The following is a 19,122-nucleotide window of genomic DNA, read 5'->3' on the forward strand; positions in this document are numbered from 1 at the left end:
CCAACTCAAAAAAAAAAAAAAAAAGCTGAGGTTTTATGGCATGCTTCTATTTCTTTACCTTGTTTTCCCCATTACATTATAAACTCTTTGAGGCTAAGGATGAGCTCTTAGTCTGTCTATGAGCATATAATATGTTGTATTACTGATGACTCTGACTGACCAAATGACTTACCACCATGGTTGTCTATACCTTATGACCTGCTTTGCTCTGGTATTGTAGCTTTCCAAGGCTCAGTACCCCCATGTGGTGAGCTATCAGTTAATCAAGTAACCTTCTAGGAAGCCAGCTAAGGTAATTTGTGAACTGTTCTCTTTAAGTGGAATTGTGGCTACAGGGCACAGTTGGGGTAGTGGAGGTGAACTGTAGCCTGGAAAGTTAATGTTTCAACATAAAACATCTACGTTTGACAATTATGTAGGACTACCATTGTGTAAGTAAATAAAGCATACTTAAGTAGATTGTTCCTAACTAGCTCTAACTTGGTGTGTTTGATCTTAATTATTAGCTTTTTCTGTAATCTTTTTTGCCTCTTAGCCTAGTGAGCAAAATCATTCTATTAGGCAAGAAAGATAAAGTACCCACTCAGTTTCTGGTCTGCAGTTTTTACTGACATAACCGTGATGTAGTGGAAATAAATAGGACTTGGAGACAGAATATTTAGTTTCATGTTCTGTCACTCGGTTTTATGACCTTGGGCAAGGTCATTTCCATTCTGTGGGTCTGAGGTTCCTCTGTAACACACAGATACCTCACTGATTTTTTTGTGATGATTAGAAGAGGTAACATATATGAGAATGGTTTGTAAAGTGCTATAAAAATATGAAGAATTGTTATGATCATTTTGATATCAGCTTCAATGAAATGGAATGGAACACTACCTATTGAAACAGGCCAGAACCTGAAAACATGAAGAGAGCCAACTTGTGCACTCAGGCAACTCTCTATACTTACTCCAGTTTCTTTTCTTTTCTTTTTTTTAACATTCATGTTGTAAGTTTATTTATATGCATATCCAGTATGCCATAAGTTCAAGAGCTTGATCCATTTTTCAAACAGACTGTATATCTTTTTTTTTTTTTTTTTTTGAGTTGGAGTCTCACTCTGTTGCCCAGACTGGAGTGCAGTGGCTGCTCCCGGCCACCGCAGACTCGACCTGCTGGGCTCCGGCGATCCTTCCGCCTCAGCCTTACAAGTAGCTGGGACTACAGGCGTGCGCTATCACACCTGGCTAATTTTTGATTTTATTGTAGAGATGAGGTCTTGCCAAGTTGCCCAGGAGGGTCTTGAACCCACAGGCTCAGGCAATCCACTCACCCAGACTGTATATCTTAAAGTGCTCTTCCTATCTGTTAAATGGATGAACTAAAACACCCTTACTTCTTAAGTAGTTGGTGTCTTAATATAAAGAAAGGTACAGCAAACCCAGATCCAAAGTACAATGTCATCATCGCTAGCAGCCATCACTTATTTTCTACTGAAAATGGCAAGTTCTTCCCCGGGTCCTCCTTGTAGTGGCTCCTGTGGATCACAGAGGTCATGAAACTCCAGACGCCCTGTCTTCACATGGGGCGGGTGCAAGCCTTGCAAAGGCACAGAGACCGAAGATGGAAGAAATGGCGGCACTACCCCGAGTCTTCCCCTTTCGAGCTCCAGTTTCTACACAGAATTGGCACCCCTGAATAAGATCCAGAGGATATGGGGCCAGCATGTTCCTAGATCCAGAAAGCTATCCTAGTAGCAGTGAATGAATACTAATGATTAGCACCCCTGACAGAGTTGAAGAGTTGGCTCCTACCCCTTGGATGTTCTTCCTGGACACCTTGATTAATTTTGTTGGCTTCCATTCCTCATCATCCCCATCATCTCCATCATCACCATCACCCTCATCATGCTCATTCATAGAATGCTCTGAACAATATTTTAGGTCCTCGATGTCCATGGTTTGCTCCAGGAACTTTTCTTTAACACGAGAAGGTTTTGGCTAAGAAAAAAAGGTTTGGAGTATTTAATAAAAAAAAAACAACACATATGTATCATATCTTTCCAGTAACTGTTGCCAGTTATAGTCTCAGAACAGATTTTAGACGCCCTCAAATCTACCCCATTTGGCTTTACCAATCAGAAGAAATTCTGCTAAAGCCTTTGGCTTTGCAGACTCTTTGAAAGGACAGAAACTGGAGGCTGACCAATCTGAGGGAGGAAGGGAAAACTTATGATATGATGAGATAAGTATCTCTGGATGGACAGCTGAACATTATTGCTCTTTTTTCCTGCTCCTCCTCCTCCTCTGTTGTGTTAAGTAATGCCTGTACATGGTCAAAAGTCAGCCTTCTGAAGAGGGAGAATGCCTATTTTCCTTAGGATTATACTGTAGTTTTATCTGGAATGCCAAGAAAATTGAGATGCTAGAATTGGGAAATTAGCTCTCAACCTCTTCTAAAGGTCCCAAACCTGGGCTATGCAAAGGTATCACGGGCACTGAGCATTTTACCTTAGGTGGGATATATTCAAAAGAAGAGTCTGGAGATAGAAGGGTATCCTTAGGAAGATGTTTCTGTCTGCTGGCTACTTGGAGGAGGATCAGTTTCTATTTGGAAAGAAGAAACAAAGTGTATAGTGCAGGGCAGCTTCTGAGAGTGTTCATGTCTAAAACGTTCCAGAATTAGGATAGCTCAATTTTAAACCATAGTAAAGTGAGGCAGGGTTATAGTAGAGTAGGTTGAAGGACTCCCACTTTCTAAGATCAACAATATTAGATTCAGTACAGAGTAAATTTAAAAACTTATGTTTATATGACTAAATCACATGGAAATTCAACATAGACCTCATAAAACAGTCACCATAATGAGGGCTGCTCCCAAGAGCTGGTCTCAGTATCAACAGCATCTCCCAGGGCTTATCAAGTGGGTAGGAAACTGTATTACCTGCTTGATGATTTCATTCTCTTGGAGAAGCTGCTGATTCTGCTCACATACTTCTCGCATCTTCTCAAGTTCTTCATCCTATTTCCAGATAGTGCAGTAATATGTAGGGTTATTTTTGGCACTACATGTGGGTTACCAAACAACTCACATAGATGAAAACACACTGCTGCCAAGTTGCTGGCAGCAGATGGTTTTTGCACAGCAGGCGTTGGCACCCAGAAAAATTTATAAATCTTAATCTCTAGGTTCCCTGAATGCCACTTCCATTCCAATGCTCCTCAGCAGCCCTGACCACACTCATAGGAACCATGGGCTCTGTCTTACAAGCCTGCCTTATTATTTTCCATTCTCTAGCTTCATGTCTCCTATTCATACCAGAATGCTCATTAAGAAACTTACAGAAAGTTAGCTTTATTTCCTTGAAGTCTATAGATGCCTCCGTTCACCCTTCTCAACATAGACTAGGCAGTTTATTTGCTATTCTAATAAGCCTGATTAAACTTCCTGGCCTTAAGACAACCAGATTCATGCCTATAACCTTAACTATTTTGGTTATGTCTTAGATGGGAGGTGCCAAGGAAATCCCAGAGACTGGAAGTTTAGGAGGAAGATTCTAAGTTGTGCTGAAATAGTGCTCCAACATTCTACCAAAGGGTGTGGTGTTCCCAGCCTCTGGAATAAATTCAGACCCCAGGCATTTTATAAACATGTCAGGTCTCAGCTCAGAAGAATAAGCTCTTCACAGAGTTGAATGCCCCTAGGATTCTAAATAACTACTAGATAATTTCATTTCCTCAACTCTTTAGAGTTCAGGGTTAAGGCAAAGAACCAAGAGACTTAAGTCTGGTATGGAGTATGTACTGCTGTTTTGGTGCCCAAAATGAAACTATTCCTATGTTGGCTGCACTCTAAGTACCCTTAATCTGATCAAATAGGGCCAAAAGGCAATAAGTCTACCATTATAACTTTTTCAGTAGTTAATTACTTTCTGTCGCAAGTACAAGGGTCTAAATGGGACGATTCTCAGTGAGGCCTGTGAAACCCATTTCTGAAGACCTGTCTCCCATTATCATACCTGACACTTCAGTGTATTCAGCAGCTGCTGTTCCTTTTCACTGACTGACTCCTCTAACTGCTTCTCTGCCGTTTGGCTTTGTTGCAGTTGGCTGAGAAGGTACAGCACCTAGAGAAAGACACAACCCAATGGATGCTATTAAAGGTACAAGGGGACAAAGAATTTTGACTTAGTTGATGCAGTGATCCAGGTGACTTTTTTGTGATTTAGAAGTAAGCTGTTCTCTTTTGTCCTCATGGTTTGAAGTAGTAAGCACAGCATCGATGTTTCTCAGCATATTAATCTTGGTATTCAAGTTGGAAGCTGAGAGCCGTTGTTACCAGTATGTGTAAACTTAAAAGTCACTTCTCTCTGTTTCAGGTTTCCTCTTATTTGCAAAATGTGGAAAAGACGACATCGCCTCTTGAAGGAAACTTTATATCCCCACTAATTTTTTTAACTAACAACAAAAGGCAATGATGGTTTCACAGTATACCTTCTTAACTTGTTAGAGTTTACCTTTTCTTGATGTTGTTGCTCCACTTTGACCAGCTCAGCTTGCAATTCTGTCTCTATCTCAGCAAAATGATTTCGTTCCTCAAACAGCATCTTCTGCATGTCAGCACAGCTGGCCTTGCTCTGTTTTAGGCTGCTTTCAAGTTTGCTGACCTGTATTTTGGAGGAGACCAGCTGGGAGGGATAAAAGAAGACAATTTTATTTGAAGAATGACCACTTCCCCCCACCATTCATTAGGCAGGAAAATGTTAGCTTTCTTGAAATGCTCTGAGAAGAGTTCCTCCATGTGTCCATTCTTTTTTTTTTGAGTTGGAGTCTCACTCTGTCGCCCAGACTGGAGTGCAGTGGCTGCTCCCGGCCACCGCAGCCTCTACCTGCTGGGCTCTGGTGATCCTTCCGCCTCAGCCTTCCGAGCAGCCGGAATTACAGGTGTGCGCTACCACACCCGGCTGATTTTTTTGATTTATTGTAGAGATGAAGTCTTGCTGCCCAGGCGGGTCTCGAACCCGCGGGCTCAGGCAATCCACTCACCTCAGCCTCCCAAAGGCGCAGGATTACAGGCTGAGCCACCGAGCCCGGCTCAAGTCCATTTTTATTTTTTCATGTTATGTGGATTCTAACATTGAATAGTAACAATACTACTGTTCTATTCTCAAGCAAAGAGTCCACATTTCTGCTGACACATATCTCGGGGGTAGAAGCCATTGCTAAGTTCATTTTATTTCTTGCTCTGCCTCAAGGCAAGAATAAACCAAACACAAGCAGTATCTGACAACTCCAAATTCTAATATTTAAGAAGTTCTTTCTTAATTTTAAAGAAGGATACACCCTTATGGCCAATTATGTCCTATTTCAGAATGTCTGTATTCACATGTCAGAACTTGTAGACACATAGCTGAGATTGCAAATCTGGCTCTTCAGGCTATATTGATATCTTATGCTGGCCTTGTTTTACATTCACTACTAGCCCGGAGGATGAATACCATAAACATCAGTGTGCACAAGACTAATCAGGATTTCCTTAGTAGAAAAATTCTGCTAACCTAACACGAAAATGTATAAAAGACAGCATTATTCAAACTTGCGAATTTGGAATACGTATGCTTGCTTTGAGTGAAAATGCCTCAATCACCAGAGATGATCAACTTTTACTCTTCCTGTGACAACGTAAGGTGACATTATTTTAAGATTGGGGAAGATGGCTTTCCCTTAAAATAAATAAATAAATAAATAAATCTTTGAGTTGGAGTCTACACTCTGTTGCCCAGACTGGAGTGCAGTGGCATGCTTTCGGTCACTGGAGCCTCAAACTGCTGGGCTCAGGTGATCCTTCAGCCTCAGTCTTCCAAGTAGCCGGAACTACAGGCGGACACTACCATGCCCAGCTAATTTTTTGATTTATTGTAGAGACGAGGTCTCACCATGTTGTCCAGGCTGGTCTCGAACCCGTGGGATCAGGCAATCCTCTCACCTCGGTCTCCCAAAATGCTGGGATTATAGGTTTGAGCCACCGTGCCCAGCCAAAATAAAACTTTAAATGTCAAAAGATGCTTAGATTTCCCCTTTTCTAGGTTATATCTTAAACTTCTTGAACATACATCTTACAGGTGTTTTTAAAAGTAGTGCAATATAATAGTTTATGTTTAGCTAGTGATCCACTATGGCATTCTGGTCTTTCCCTAATAACAACAGCTAACATCTATAGAGCACTTGCTATATGCTAGTCATTATGGGTATCAATTTGCGAGTCATATTATATTTTTGTAAGTGACTGCCCTGTACTTGCTTACACGAACTTTTACACACTAAACTCTCTTTCTAATGTTAGTGTCACTGGGGTTTCTATCATGAAAAGTGGCAATATCATATGGGTAACGTCATATTTCAGTCTATATTACTAGCCTTCTAATCACTGGTAGAAAGAGTGCTGTTTACCTCTCCAATTAAATATTTCAGGGCACACTTGGCTTCCAGAATGGTAGCAATGTTCTCCCAGCGTTGCTTTGGCCTGTCTTCATTTTCTGCATCTAGCAGCTTCTGTTGTAGGTCAGCAATCTGAGCACTCCTGTAGGGAAAGAAACAGTGAGCCTTATTGCAAGTTGTCTCAACATCAAGGAGAAGGGGTAAGCGTTCCAAGGAGAAACTTCAAATATTTTTATGAATGGAGTTATCAGATAAATATCATTTAAATAATGATTGAGTCATTTGGTCAAAATTTTATATGGTATCTCAAATTCTGTTACAAAAGCACTCCAAAAAACTATCCACATGGTTTTATTATATTAAGTATTGGTTGAAAAAAAAGGGTCATATAGGGGGACTTGGAAAGATTTATTTTTTTAATTTATCTTTCTCTTTTTTTTTTTTTTTTTGAGTTGGAGTCTCACTCAGTCGCCTAGACTGGAGTGCAGTGGCCAATCCCGGCCACTGCAGCCTCGACCTGCTGGGCTCTAGCGATCCTTCCGCCTCAGCCTTCCAAGTAGCTGGAATTACAGGCATGTGCTACCACGCCTGGCTATTTTTTTAATTTATTGTAGAGATGAGGTATCGCCAAGTTGCCCAGGCGGGTCTCAAACCCGCGGGCTCAGGCAATTCACTCACCTCGGCCTCCCAAAGCATGGGATTACAGGCTGAGCCACCGAGCCCGGCCGGAAAGATTTATTATAGTAAAGTTTTTGTTGCAGTGTATTGACTGTAATGTAACTTTGTCTTGAGGGCATATAGGCTCAGAACATGATACGGTGGCCTACCCACACAAGAATAAGATTCAGGTTGGAGACCTGAAGGAAAAATCTCAAAAGCATCAAATCCCAAACTAACACCTATGGCCGGTGTTATGAGAGGTTATCTTGAAGTGTCTGCCACAGGACCGAGAAGTTTCTTTTTGGTTTTTGAGTAGGAGTCTCACTCTGACACCCAGGCTGGAGGGCAGTGGCATGGTCCTGGCTTCTGTAGCCTCGACCTGCTGGGATCAGGCGATCCTTCCGCCTCAGCCTTCCAAGTACCTGGAACTATAGTCATGCACTACCACGCCCGGCTAATTTTTTGATTTATTGTAGAGATGAGGTCTCACCAACTTGCCCAGGCTGGTCTTGAACCCATGAGCGCAGACAATCCTCTTACCTTGGCCTCCCAAAGTGCTGAGATTACAGGCTTGAGCCCATGCCTGGCCCTGGATCGTGAAGTTTCTAAGAAGATACCCTGACTCTGGTTATAGCTTCCAGATACTTTCTGATCAAGTATGGCCTAGACCAAGGTCTATACAATATTTCAGGTTCATAAATAGCTTTATTCTCAAACTTGTTCTGTGTTGAGTGAAAGGGCGCATACCAGCATGTACTTAATATGTGGTGCTATGTTAGGTACTATAAGGACGACAGGTAGAAAGGTAATCTAAGATTGCAGTTTCAAATTTTGGAGTCTCAGGATCACTTTATACTCTAAAAAATTATTATTATTATTTTGTTTTTTCTGAGATTATTTTTATTTTTTATTTTTTTGAGTTGGAGTCTCACTCTATTGCCCAGACTGAAGTGCAGTGGCTCGCTCCCGGCCACCACAGCCTCGACCTGCTGGGCTCCGGTGATCCTTCTGCCTCAGCCTTCCAAGCAGCTGGAACTACAGGCGCGTGCTACCACGCCCGGCTAATTTTTTTTTTTCATTTATTGTAGAGATGAGGTCTTGCCAAGTTGCCCAGGCGGATCTCGAATTGCGAGCTCAGGCAATCCACTCACCTCAGGTAATCCCAAAGCGTGGGATTACAGGTTGAGCCATTGGGCCTGGCTTCTAAAAAATTATTGAGGACCTCAAAGAAATTCTGTTCATATGTGTTTTACCTATAGGTATTTATAGTATTAGAAAGTAAAACTGAAAACATTTAAAATATTTAATGTACTTTAAAAATAATAACAAACCCTATTATACATTAACATTTTATGAAAAATAATGTTTTCCAGGATAAAAAATAATTTAGTGAGAAGAATGAGATTATTTTACATTTTTGGAAATTTCTGGCTTAGATGAAGACAGCTGGATTTTCACATCTCCCTCTGTATTAAATCTTTTATGACATGTAGTTACTTATAGTTGATGTAAAGGAAGACAATCTGGCCTCACATGGATATGCAGATGGAATAGGAAGCCCTTCCAGATAACTGGATGGTCTTCTTTGAGACTACTCTAAAACTCAACTAGTGGTAGTTCCTTAAAAGTTAGTCACAATGTGGAGTCGGAACCTGTTATTAATAAACTTTTTGTATTCTCCTATATTAAAATTCATTGGTCTATTGTGTAATCTAAAATGGATCCTTTATCTATATATGATTCTGTAAAATGTTACATGGACAATATTAGTCCACTGAGTCATGCAGATTCTCCAAATGTTAACATATTTTATTATATAATAAACAAAAAAAAATCATACTTGATAATATCACTAACTGGTCTTGTCAGAAAAGTTATAAAAAACTGTCTGTTGTTCTTCCTATAGACCAGCCTAGACTGCTCTGTCTATGGAGTAGCCTGCTCTCTGTCATTTCAATAAACATAAGGAAGGAAGGGAGAGAGGGAGGGAGGGAAGGGAGAGAGGGAGGGAGGGAAGGGAGGGGAAGAGAGGGGAGAGGAAGAAGGAAGGAAGGAAGGAAGGAAGGAAGGAAGGAAGGAAGGAAGGTAGGTTATGAAAAACCGTGAAGCTCATGGTGGCAGATACAAGTTTTCCAAAATTTAAAATTTTGCTTAAAAGCTCAATTTTTTTTTTTTTGAGTTGGAGTCTTACTCTGTCGCCCAGGCTGAAGTGCAGGGGCATGCTCACGGCCACTGCAGCATCGACCTGCTGGGATCAGGTGATCCTTCCACCTCAGTTTTCCAAGTAGCTAGAAATACAGGCGTGCACCACCATGCCTAGCTAATTTTTCTGATTTACTGTAGAGATGAGGTCTCGCCAAGTTGCCTAGGCTGGTCTCGAACCCATGGGCTCAGGTAATCCTCTCACCTTGGCCTCCCAAAGTGCTAAGATTATAGATGTGAGCCACTGCGTCCGGCCTCAAATTTTATCTTTGGTAACAAGTACTGTCAGTTGTTTTCCTCAAAGTGATAGGCTCACTCTGTTTGTTTTTGAGAAAATGTCTGCCAAGTAACCAAGTCTGAATAACCAAAGTTTGTCAGGTGTTCATTCAAGTAAAAATGATGTTCTATGAAAAAAGAGGCCAATTAAGCTCATACCTCACACATAGTTTTTCTTGAAATGACCATCATATTCAGTATGTGGAAAAAGTGCTTTAAATGTGCTGGTCCCATTTCGTCACACATGCCATTAAAAAGACATGAACTTCAGGGTTGAGATTTAATACAATTAATCATTTTAATCAAAACCATTCTTAATTAAAACTGGCTTGTATTTTTTTAAAAATTGAGAATATGACTACTAGTTTAGGTTGGTGCCACTGCTTTCATGTCAGCACTTTTGTCCACTACTGTTTTGCATTACTCGTGCAAACTGCCAACATAGTAGAAAAGACAAATGATGTCTTAATATTATTATGAAAATTGTTTTGACTGCTTGGACTCCCTGAAAGAGTCTTAGAAACCTCTAGGAATCTGCAGACCATGCTTTGAGAACCCTAATGTATAGTCTTTTCCTTCAATAAGCGTATACTCTGTCTTTAGATTGGCAAAACTAACAAACATAAAAACAACAACAAATATAACTATAACATATGTCATCTGTATCACATAATAAGTTCTGGAAGAGTTTAGACAAGAGGAAGATTAGTGGCAGATGAAGAGTCAGGGAAAGTTTCTGGAAGAGGTGGAGCAGGACACCTCAGAGTCATCATCTATCGTTGGCCCTTTCCTGTCTCCTCTGATAATTCACATCCTTATCTATTTCAAAATTTAGATCTCATCAAGTTTAGAAAAGTTCCCCTAACTCAACTCAGTTCTGTTTAATCCCTTCTACTTGGCACCTGCTATACAGTAACATAATCATTTACTTATGCATATAGTGTGCAGGTAAATATTCGATAATCAGCACTTAAAAAAACCTGTAGTTTTTGCCAGTTTCTGTGGTGTAAATACTCTCACTATAATCAATTGTAAGCTATCAGTAGTTTACAACATTCCTGAAATTTTAACAAATGATTCCAACACAGCACCGTATATAGTTATACTATTTACATCTGAGAACAAGGGTAATGTCATCTACTCTTTCTGTATACTCCAACTGCATTCAGTGCACCACAAAGCAGGAATTCATATGTTGAATGATATATAGATTGTACTCAAGGACAAACAGCTAGTATGAATTGCTAAAGCTAAATTAAATGATTCCCAAGGCCCCTCCTGGGCAATAAAATTCTATTATCCTAAGACACTATAAAGTCTCTGTCAAAGTTCTGTTCCTACTAGATTTCATAAACTGCTTAAAAGACAATAGTGATTGGAGAAGCTGTGTATCATAATTTCTAGTCTTAGAGCCAGGAGGAGACAGAAGAACATTCAATGAGTATCTAATATGCGCAGTATTGTATTATGCATTTTACTTACTAATTTCATTTAATGCTCATGATTATTTATACTTTTTCTTTTTTGAGTTGGAGTCTCACTCTGTCACCCAGATTGGAGTGCAGTGGCTGCTCCTGGCCACCGCAACCTCGACCTGCTGGGCTCCGGCGATCCTTCCGCCTCAGCCTTACATGTAGCTAGAACTACAGGCGCGTGCTACCATGCCCGGCTCATTTTGATCTATTATAGAGATGAGGTCTCGCCAAGTTGCCCAGGCGGGTCTCGAACCCGCAGGCTTAGGCAATTCACTCGCCTCAGCCTCCCAAAGGCGTGGGATTACAGGCTGAGCCACTGAGCCTGGCTCTGGCTAAATTTTGATTTATTGTGGAGATGAGGTCTCGCCAAGTTGCCCAGGTGGGTCTCGAATCCGCGGGCTCAGGCAATTCACTCACCTCAGCCGCCCAAAGCACGGGATTACAGGCTGAACCACCGAGCCTGGCTTATTTATACATTCTTATACTGCATTTTGCTGATGATTTCTAAAGTTCTCTCTCTGTGTTGTTGCTCTTCTATTATTATTCCTTTGGTTTCTCTAAAATTTTGTTAGTTCTATATCTCAGAGATACTACAGCATCAAAAACTGTGGCGTCTGTCTCTCTGGTTATCAGCTAAAAAGAAATAAAAGACAGTCAGGCTCGGTGGCTCAGCCTGTAATCCCACGCTTTGGGAGGATGAGGTGAGTGGATTGCCTGAGCCCATGGGTTCGAGACTTGCCTGGGCAACTGGGCGAGCCCTCATCTCTACAATAAAATCAAAAATTAGCCAGGCGTGGTAGCGCACGCCTGTAGTTCCAGCTACTTGGAAGTCTGAGGCGGAGGGATGGCCGGAGCCCAGCAGGTTGAGGCTGCGGTGGCTGAGAGCGTACCACTGCATTCCAGTCTGGGTGACCGAGACTCCAACTCAAAAAAAAAAAAAAAAAAAGAAAAGAAATAAAAGACAAATAGAAAAAAATTGTGGTGTAGTGTAAAGAACATGGGCTTTGGAATTAGAGTGGGTTTTGAATCCCAGCTCTGTTGTTTGTTAGGTTGTGGTAATACCACTGGCATATTTCTTTTTCTTTTCTTTTTTTTTTTTTGAGTTGGAGTCTCACTCTGTCACCCAGACTGGAGTGCAGTGGCCGCTCCCGGCCATCGCAGCCTCGACCTGACCTGCTGGGCTCTGGCGATCCTTCCGTCTCCGCCTTCCAAATAGCCGGAATTACAGGCATGCGCTACCACGCCCGGCTGATTGTTTTGATTTATTGTAGAGATGAGGTCTCGCTGCCCAGGCGGGTCTCGAACCCGCAGGCTCAGGCAATCCACTCACCTCAGCCTCCCAAAGGCGTGGGATTACAGGTCGAGCCACCGAGCCCCGCTGGCATTTCTTAAGATCTCTGAACTTCTTATTGACTGATTGCCAGACACATTGGGGGTGGGGTGTATACTAATTTTAATGACACTAATGTTAACGAGTTCTGTTAACCCACTACCATCAAACCAGCCTGAACTTCATTTTAGATCTCTAAAGTGAGAAGAATGATACTTGCCTTATAGGTATCAAAGGGACTGAATGAGAAAATGTATCTAACGTGTCTATTGCAGTATCTGGTTCAAAACCAGATATCTGGTCATTTTCTCTTGTTTTCTCACCATCAAAAAGCTTTTCAATCATTGGACTGACAAGTTTTATTTTTGATTCCAGGCATACATTTTTTCTTTTTTGAGTCAGAGTCTCACTCTGTTGCCCAGACTGAAGTGCAGTGGCACGCTTCTGGCCACCGCAGCCTCGACCTGCTGGGCTCCAGTTATCCTTGTGCCTCAGCCTTCCAAGTAGCCGGAACTACAGGTGCACGCTACCACGCCCGGCTAATTTCTGATTTATTGTAGAGACACGGTTTTGCCAAGTTGCCCAGGCGGGTCTCGAACCAGCAGGTTCAGGCAATCCACTCGCCTCGGCCTCCCAAAGTGCTGGGCTTACAGGCTGAGCCACCAAGCCCGGCCCAGGCACACATTTTTATAATGCCTTAGAGATAGACCCATTACCTGAGTTCCATTTCAGTCTCTAGGCTTTCAATCTGCTTTGTAATAGAATCTTCTGACTCCAAAACTTGATCGTGCACTTCAGCAAGTGAGAATGTGCGTCTCTGTAAAAAAAGAATAGTGGGAACAAGGGTGAAGTACTTACTAAAAGGAAAGTAATCCTCTAAAGCTGTGAGGAGTTTGGAAGAATGCAGAGTCTGATTATTGGTAACAGTTTTTTCCATAAGGGCACCTACCCGGAGTTTAGGAGGTAGATTCTCCCCAGATTCCTTTTTCTCTTTAAGTTGAGCCAGATCTTGAGCCAGTATCTTTCTGTCTTCAAGAAGATCATCCAGATGGCGTTTGGCTTCCTCAGTACTGACCATAACCTCAATTTCATTTCCAAGCCAATTCTAGAAGAGAAATCAGTGAAGTCTGGGTTAGGGAAGAAGAATCACTTGGCCCATTGGTTATATTCAGCTAGATACTTAATTTCATTTGGACCAAAGCTCATGTAACTAGAAGTGTCATTTCCATTTGTACCTATACTCACCCAAAATGTCAGTAACTAAGAGCCTTGTTTTAACAGCAATATCCCAAAAGGTCACAAGAAAGATTTTCTTCCGAAAATCTTTCTCTAGATATCCCAGCATTTCTACGTGCCCTGTTCTTTATTTTCTCCGTTAACATTTGTTCTTTGCCCTTAAATGGTCATAATATAAAACTTCAAGAGTGGCTGGGCTCAGTGGCTCAGTCTGTAATCCCAGCACTTTGGGAGGCTAAGGCGAGTGGATTGCCTAAGACTGTGGGTTCGAGACCAGACAGGGCAACTTGGTGAGACCATGTCTCTACAATAAATCAAAAGTTAGCCGGACATGGTAGTGGGTGCCTGTAGTTCTGGCTACTTGGACGGCTGAGGCAGACCACCAAAGCCCAGCAGGTCAACGTTGGTGTGGCCATGAGTGTGCCACTGCACTCCAGTCTGGGCGACAGAGTGAGATTCCAACTCAAAAAATAAAATAAAATAAAACTTAAGAGTATTTTTTATTGTCTATTCCATTTAATAACTAGATATCCATTCTTAATTATTAAAGTAGATAAATGAGCTTTTTAAAAAAGAAAATAAAATTCACTAAATTCATTTTAAAACAGTAACCATCCCTGATAATATTTCTGCTTTTTTGATGAAGATACACCATGCTAATGGCAACCAAAAGAAAGCTGGAGTGATTATATTAATATCAGATAAAGTAGAATTCCTATCAAAAAATACTACTACTGGGGATAAAAAGTATTCATCATGATAAAGGAGTCAATTGTTCAAGAGAACATAATCCTTAATGTTTATGTCCCCAATAACAAAGCACCAAAATATGTAAAACAAAAACATATATAAGATAACAAAGATAATATGGAATCACAAAAATGCTCCATTGATTAAAAAAAAAAGAAAAAAGAGAATGAAGAACAGATGAAACAGAAAACAAATAGCAAGATGATAGGCTCAAATTTACCTGTATCAATATTTACATTAAATATAAATGATTTAAGCACCCCAATTAAAATGCACTGATTTTCAGATAGGGTTCAAAAAGCTAGGTCCAAACACATGCTGCCTATAAGAAACACACTTTAAAAATGAAGGTACAAATAAGTTAAAATTAAAAGGGTCAAAAAAATATGTTAACACTAGTCAAAAGAAAAGTTGGAGGGGCTATGGCAATATTAGACAAAGCAGAGTTTAGAAAAAAGAATATTATCAAACATAAAGAAGGTCTTTGCATAATAATAAAGGGGTCAATTAATCCTAAATGTTTATGCTCCTAATAACAGCATCAAAATGCATGAGGCAAAAAAATTCTCCAAGGAAAAATACACAAATCTATAATTATAGATTTCAAAGATTTTCAATAATTGATAGGACAAGTAGGCAGAAAATCAGCAAGAATACAGTAGAAGTGAACAGCACAATCAATCAAATCGACACGACTGACATTTATAGAACACTCTATCCAACAATAGCAGAATACACATTGTTCTCAAGTGCACACAGAACAGTTACCAAGATTGATCATATTCTGGGCCATAAAATAAGTCTCAACAAGTTCAAAAGAATTCAAGTCGTGTTCTCTGACCATTATAGAATTAAGTTGGAAACCAACAACAATAACAAATCTCCAAATATTTAGAAACTAAGTTACACATCTCTGAATAACCAATGACTCAAAGTGGAAGTCAACAGAAAAATTAGAATGCATTTTGAATTGAATGAAAATTAAAACATAACTATCAAAATTTGTGGGATGTCATTAAAAGAATGCTTATAGGGAAATTTGTAGCATTGACTGCCTATATTAGAAAAGAACAAACTCGAATCAATGACCTCAGCTTCTTCCTTAAGAAAGTAAAAAAAAAAAAAAAACCAAAAATACAGGCCGGGCATGGTGGCGGCTCACACCTGTAATATCAGCACTTTGGGGACTGAAGTAAGAGGATTGCTTGAGGTCAAGAGTTTGAGATCAGCCTGGGCAACATAGCAAGGCCTCATCTCTATTTAAAAAAAAAAATTAGCCAGGCATGATGATGTATGTCTATAGTCCCAGATACTCAGGAGGCTGAGGAGGGAGGATTACGTGAGCCCAGAAGTTTGAGGCTGAGGCTCTGGTGAGCTGTGATCCAGTTTGTGCGACAGAGTGAGACCCTGAATTAAAAAAAAAAAAAAGCAAACAAACAAGTCTAAAGTAAGCAAACAAACAAACCACCACCAACAAAAAAACAACAAAGTAAAGCAATCAGCTGGGGTTTTTTAAAAAAAGTTTTTATTATGGTAAAATATACCTAACATAAAATTTACTAATTATTTGTAAGAATGAGTTGGTTCTTTGATAAACCTCTAGCTGAAAAAGGAGAAAACAAACAATATCAATAATAAGAATGAGACAGATGACACCACTACAGATTTTACAGATTTTTAAAAAGATAAAGGACTAAATGAACAACTTTATGCCAATAAATTTGACAACTTAGATGAAACAAATTCTCTGAAACACACAAACTACCAAAGCTCACTCAAGAAGAAACATGACTCTGAACATTCTATATCTATTTTTTAAATTAAATTTTAGTTAACATCCCTCCCCCCAAAACACAAAAAATAAGCAGGTAAATAAAAATCTCTTCAGGCCCAGATGACTTTACTGGTGAATTCTCTTAAACTTTTTTTTTTTGAATTGGAGTCTAACTCTGTCACCCAGACTGGAGTGCAGTGACCGCTCCCGGTCACTGCAGCCTCGACCTGCTGGGCTCCGGCGATCTTCCGCCTCAGCCTTCCAAGCAGCTGGAACTACAGAGGTGCACTGCCACGCCTGGCTAATTTTTGATTTGTTGTAGAGATGAGGTCTCGTCAAGTTGCCCAGGCGGGTCTTGAACCCGCGGGCTCAGGCAATCCACTTACCTTGGCCTCCCAAAGTGCTGGGATTACAGGCTGAGCCACCGAGCCTGGCCTCTCTTAAACTTTTAAGGGGAGAAACAACATTAATTCCATACAAAGTCTTTCAATTGAAGAGTAAGGACTATTTCCCAACTCATTCTGAGGCCAGCATTACCTTGATACCGAAACCAAAGACATTACAAAACAAAACAAAACAAAACAAAACACCACAGACAAATCTCTCTTATAAAAATAGATACCATGATTTTATTTTAGAGACGAGGTCTTACTATGTTGTCCAGGCATGTCTTGAACTCTTGGGCTCAAGCAATTCTCCCATCTCAGCTTTCCAAGGTGCTAGGATTATAGGCATGAGTCACCATGCCCAGTCACAAATAGACGTATAGAAATTTGATTTTGACAAATAAAAAATAAACATAGATCTAAACGCAAAGCCTAAAGATATATAACTTCTAGAAGAAAACTTAGAAGAGAATCTTAGTGACCATGGGTTTGGCAAAGATTTCTTAAATAGGACACAAAAACCATGAAGTATAAAAGAAAAAAATGTTAATAACCTGAATGGCATCAAAATAATAAAAAAGATTTGCTCTTCAAAAGACACTATTACAAAAAGGCAAGTCAGCCGAGCTTCCCAGCACTTTGGGAGGCCGAGGTGAGTGGATTGCCAGAGCTCACGGGTTCGAGACCCACCCAGGAAAATTCGTTGAGACCTCGTCTCTACAGTAAATCCAAAATTAGCCAGGCGTAGTAGCGCGTGCATATAGTTCTGGCTACTTGGAATGCTGAAGTGTAAGGATCGCCGAGGCCAAGCAGGTCGAGGCTGCGGTGGCCGGGAGTGTGCCACTGCATTCCAGTCTGGGCAACAGAGTGAGAATCCAACTCAAAAAAACCCCAAAAACCAAAGCAAAAAGGCAAGCCTAGGAGAAAATATGTGTAAAACATAGAAGTCCTCTGTTTAATAGTTCTAGAATATATAAAGAATTCTAACTAAATAAAAGAAAAAAGACAATCCAATTAAAAAACAGGGAGACCCACCCGGGCAACTTGGCGAGACTTCATCTCTACAATAACTCAAAAATTAGCCGGGCATAGTAGCGTGTGCCTATAGTTCTGGCTACTTGTAAGGCTGAGGTGGAAGGATCACCTGAGCCCAGCAGGCTGAGGCTGCAGTGGTTGCGGTGGCCAGGAGCGTGCCACTGCACTCCAGTCTGGGCAACGGAGTGAGACTCTGACTCAAAAAACCAAAAAAATAAAAAACAAACAAAACAAAACAGGGAAAATATTTGAACATATACTTCATGGAAAAAAACATGCATATAGCAAATAAGCCCATGAAAAGCTGCTCATCATCATTAGTCTTAGGAAAATGAAAATTAAAACCACAATAGTCACCACACAGAACAGCTAAAATTTAAAATACTGACCATACTAAATATTGGCAAGCATGTGCAGCAACTAAAACCCTCATACGTTGCCAGTAGGAATGTAAAATGGTACGACCACTTTGGAAAACAGTTTGGCAGTTCCTTCAAAGTTAAAATATACACCTACCATACAGGCAAGTCATTCCACTCCTACCCAAAAGAAATAAAAAACCAAACATTTCCACACAAAGACTTGTACATAAATGCTCAGTACAATATTCATAATAGCCAAAAATGGAAACAACCCAAATACCAATCAACAGGTGAATGTGGATGAATCTCAAAGTAATTGTGCTGAATAAAAGAGGTCAGAAAAAATTACATTTTGTATCATTCCATCTTTATAAAATTTTAGATAATGAAAACAAATCTATAGTGACAGAAAGCAGATTAATGGTTGGCTGGAATCATTGCAGGGGTTCTAGGCAACCATTTCCTGGAACAAGGGTATAGATGGGTAAGTTGGGGAGGGAAGGGAGGGATTACAAAGAAAGTTTTGGCAGTGATGGACATTATCATTATCTTGACTGTGGTGATGATTTCATGGGTACGTACACGTGTCCAAAGTCATCAAACTGTATGCTTTAGCTATGTACAATTTTCGTTAGACTGATGTGGATTGAAGAAAAATAAATATACAATTTATTATATGTCAGTTATACTTCAATAAAGCAGCTTAAAAAAAATAACTGAACCTTAGCAGAAGCAAGGATAGAAAGAGTTCTATACACTTGGTCTTTAACAATTCAAAAGACATTCATATATTTAGGAAACAAGGCTTTCAAGTAGAACTTTAGATTTTGCAGTGTTTACTCCTAAACCAAAAAAAAGAGGCTGTTTCCCATTTTTTCCATATGTAAGAGAAAGGGCACTTTAAGCTGTCCATACCTTCACTCGTGTTGCAGTGCCTTCCATTCCACGGCTCTGAGTCTCTTTCCGTTTATCTGCAACCTCCCGTTGTTTCTGGAGAGCATCTTTGAGACGCTTGTTGGCAGCTGCTGCCTAAATAAAAACGACACATAGTAAAGTTGCATGAAGGGTTAAAAAGAACATTCCAATTTCCAGCATATTAATAAAGAAAAATAACCGTGCCTTTGGGAGGCTGAGGTGAGTGGATTGCCTGAGCCCGCGGGTTTGAGACCCGCCTAGGCAACTTGGAGAGACCTCATCTCTACAATAAATCAAAAAAT

General features: G+C 40.4%; 1 protein-coding gene across 1 annotated transcript in view; it reads right to left on the reverse strand.

Annotated features, from left to right (window-relative positions):
• Positions 1-19,122, reverse strand: part of LOC103261391 (chromosome-associated kinesin KIF4A-like) — a gene marked incomplete at its 5' end in the record, with an annotated part of 30,129 nt that overhangs the window by 10,345 nt on the left and 662 nt on the right. Inside the window, 9 exons of the mRNA XM_008059026.2 lie at positions 1,797-1,982; positions 2,493-2,588; positions 2,926-3,003; positions 4,001-4,108; positions 4,499-4,669; positions 6,432-6,561; positions 13,079-13,179; positions 13,312-13,467; positions 18,821-18,934. Of these exons, the coding sequence (XP_008057217.1) occupies positions 1,797-1,982; positions 2,493-2,588; positions 2,926-3,003; positions 4,001-4,108; positions 4,499-4,669; positions 6,432-6,561; positions 13,079-13,179; positions 13,312-13,467; positions 18,821-18,934 (1,140 nt within the window). The remainder of the gene's footprint in view (positions 1-1,796; positions 1,983-2,492; positions 2,589-2,925; positions 3,004-4,000; positions 4,109-4,498; positions 4,670-6,431; positions 6,562-13,078; positions 13,180-13,311; positions 13,468-18,820; positions 18,935-19,122) is intronic.

This window comes from Carlito syrichta, unplaced genomic scaffold (genome assembly GCF_000164805.1).
Source record: "Carlito syrichta isolate Samal-C Ts95f unplaced genomic scaffold, Tarsius_syrichta-2.0.1 Scaffold303676, whole genome shotgun sequence".
Lineage (NCBI taxonomy): Eukaryota > Metazoa > Chordata > Mammalia > Primates > Tarsiidae > Carlito > Carlito syrichta.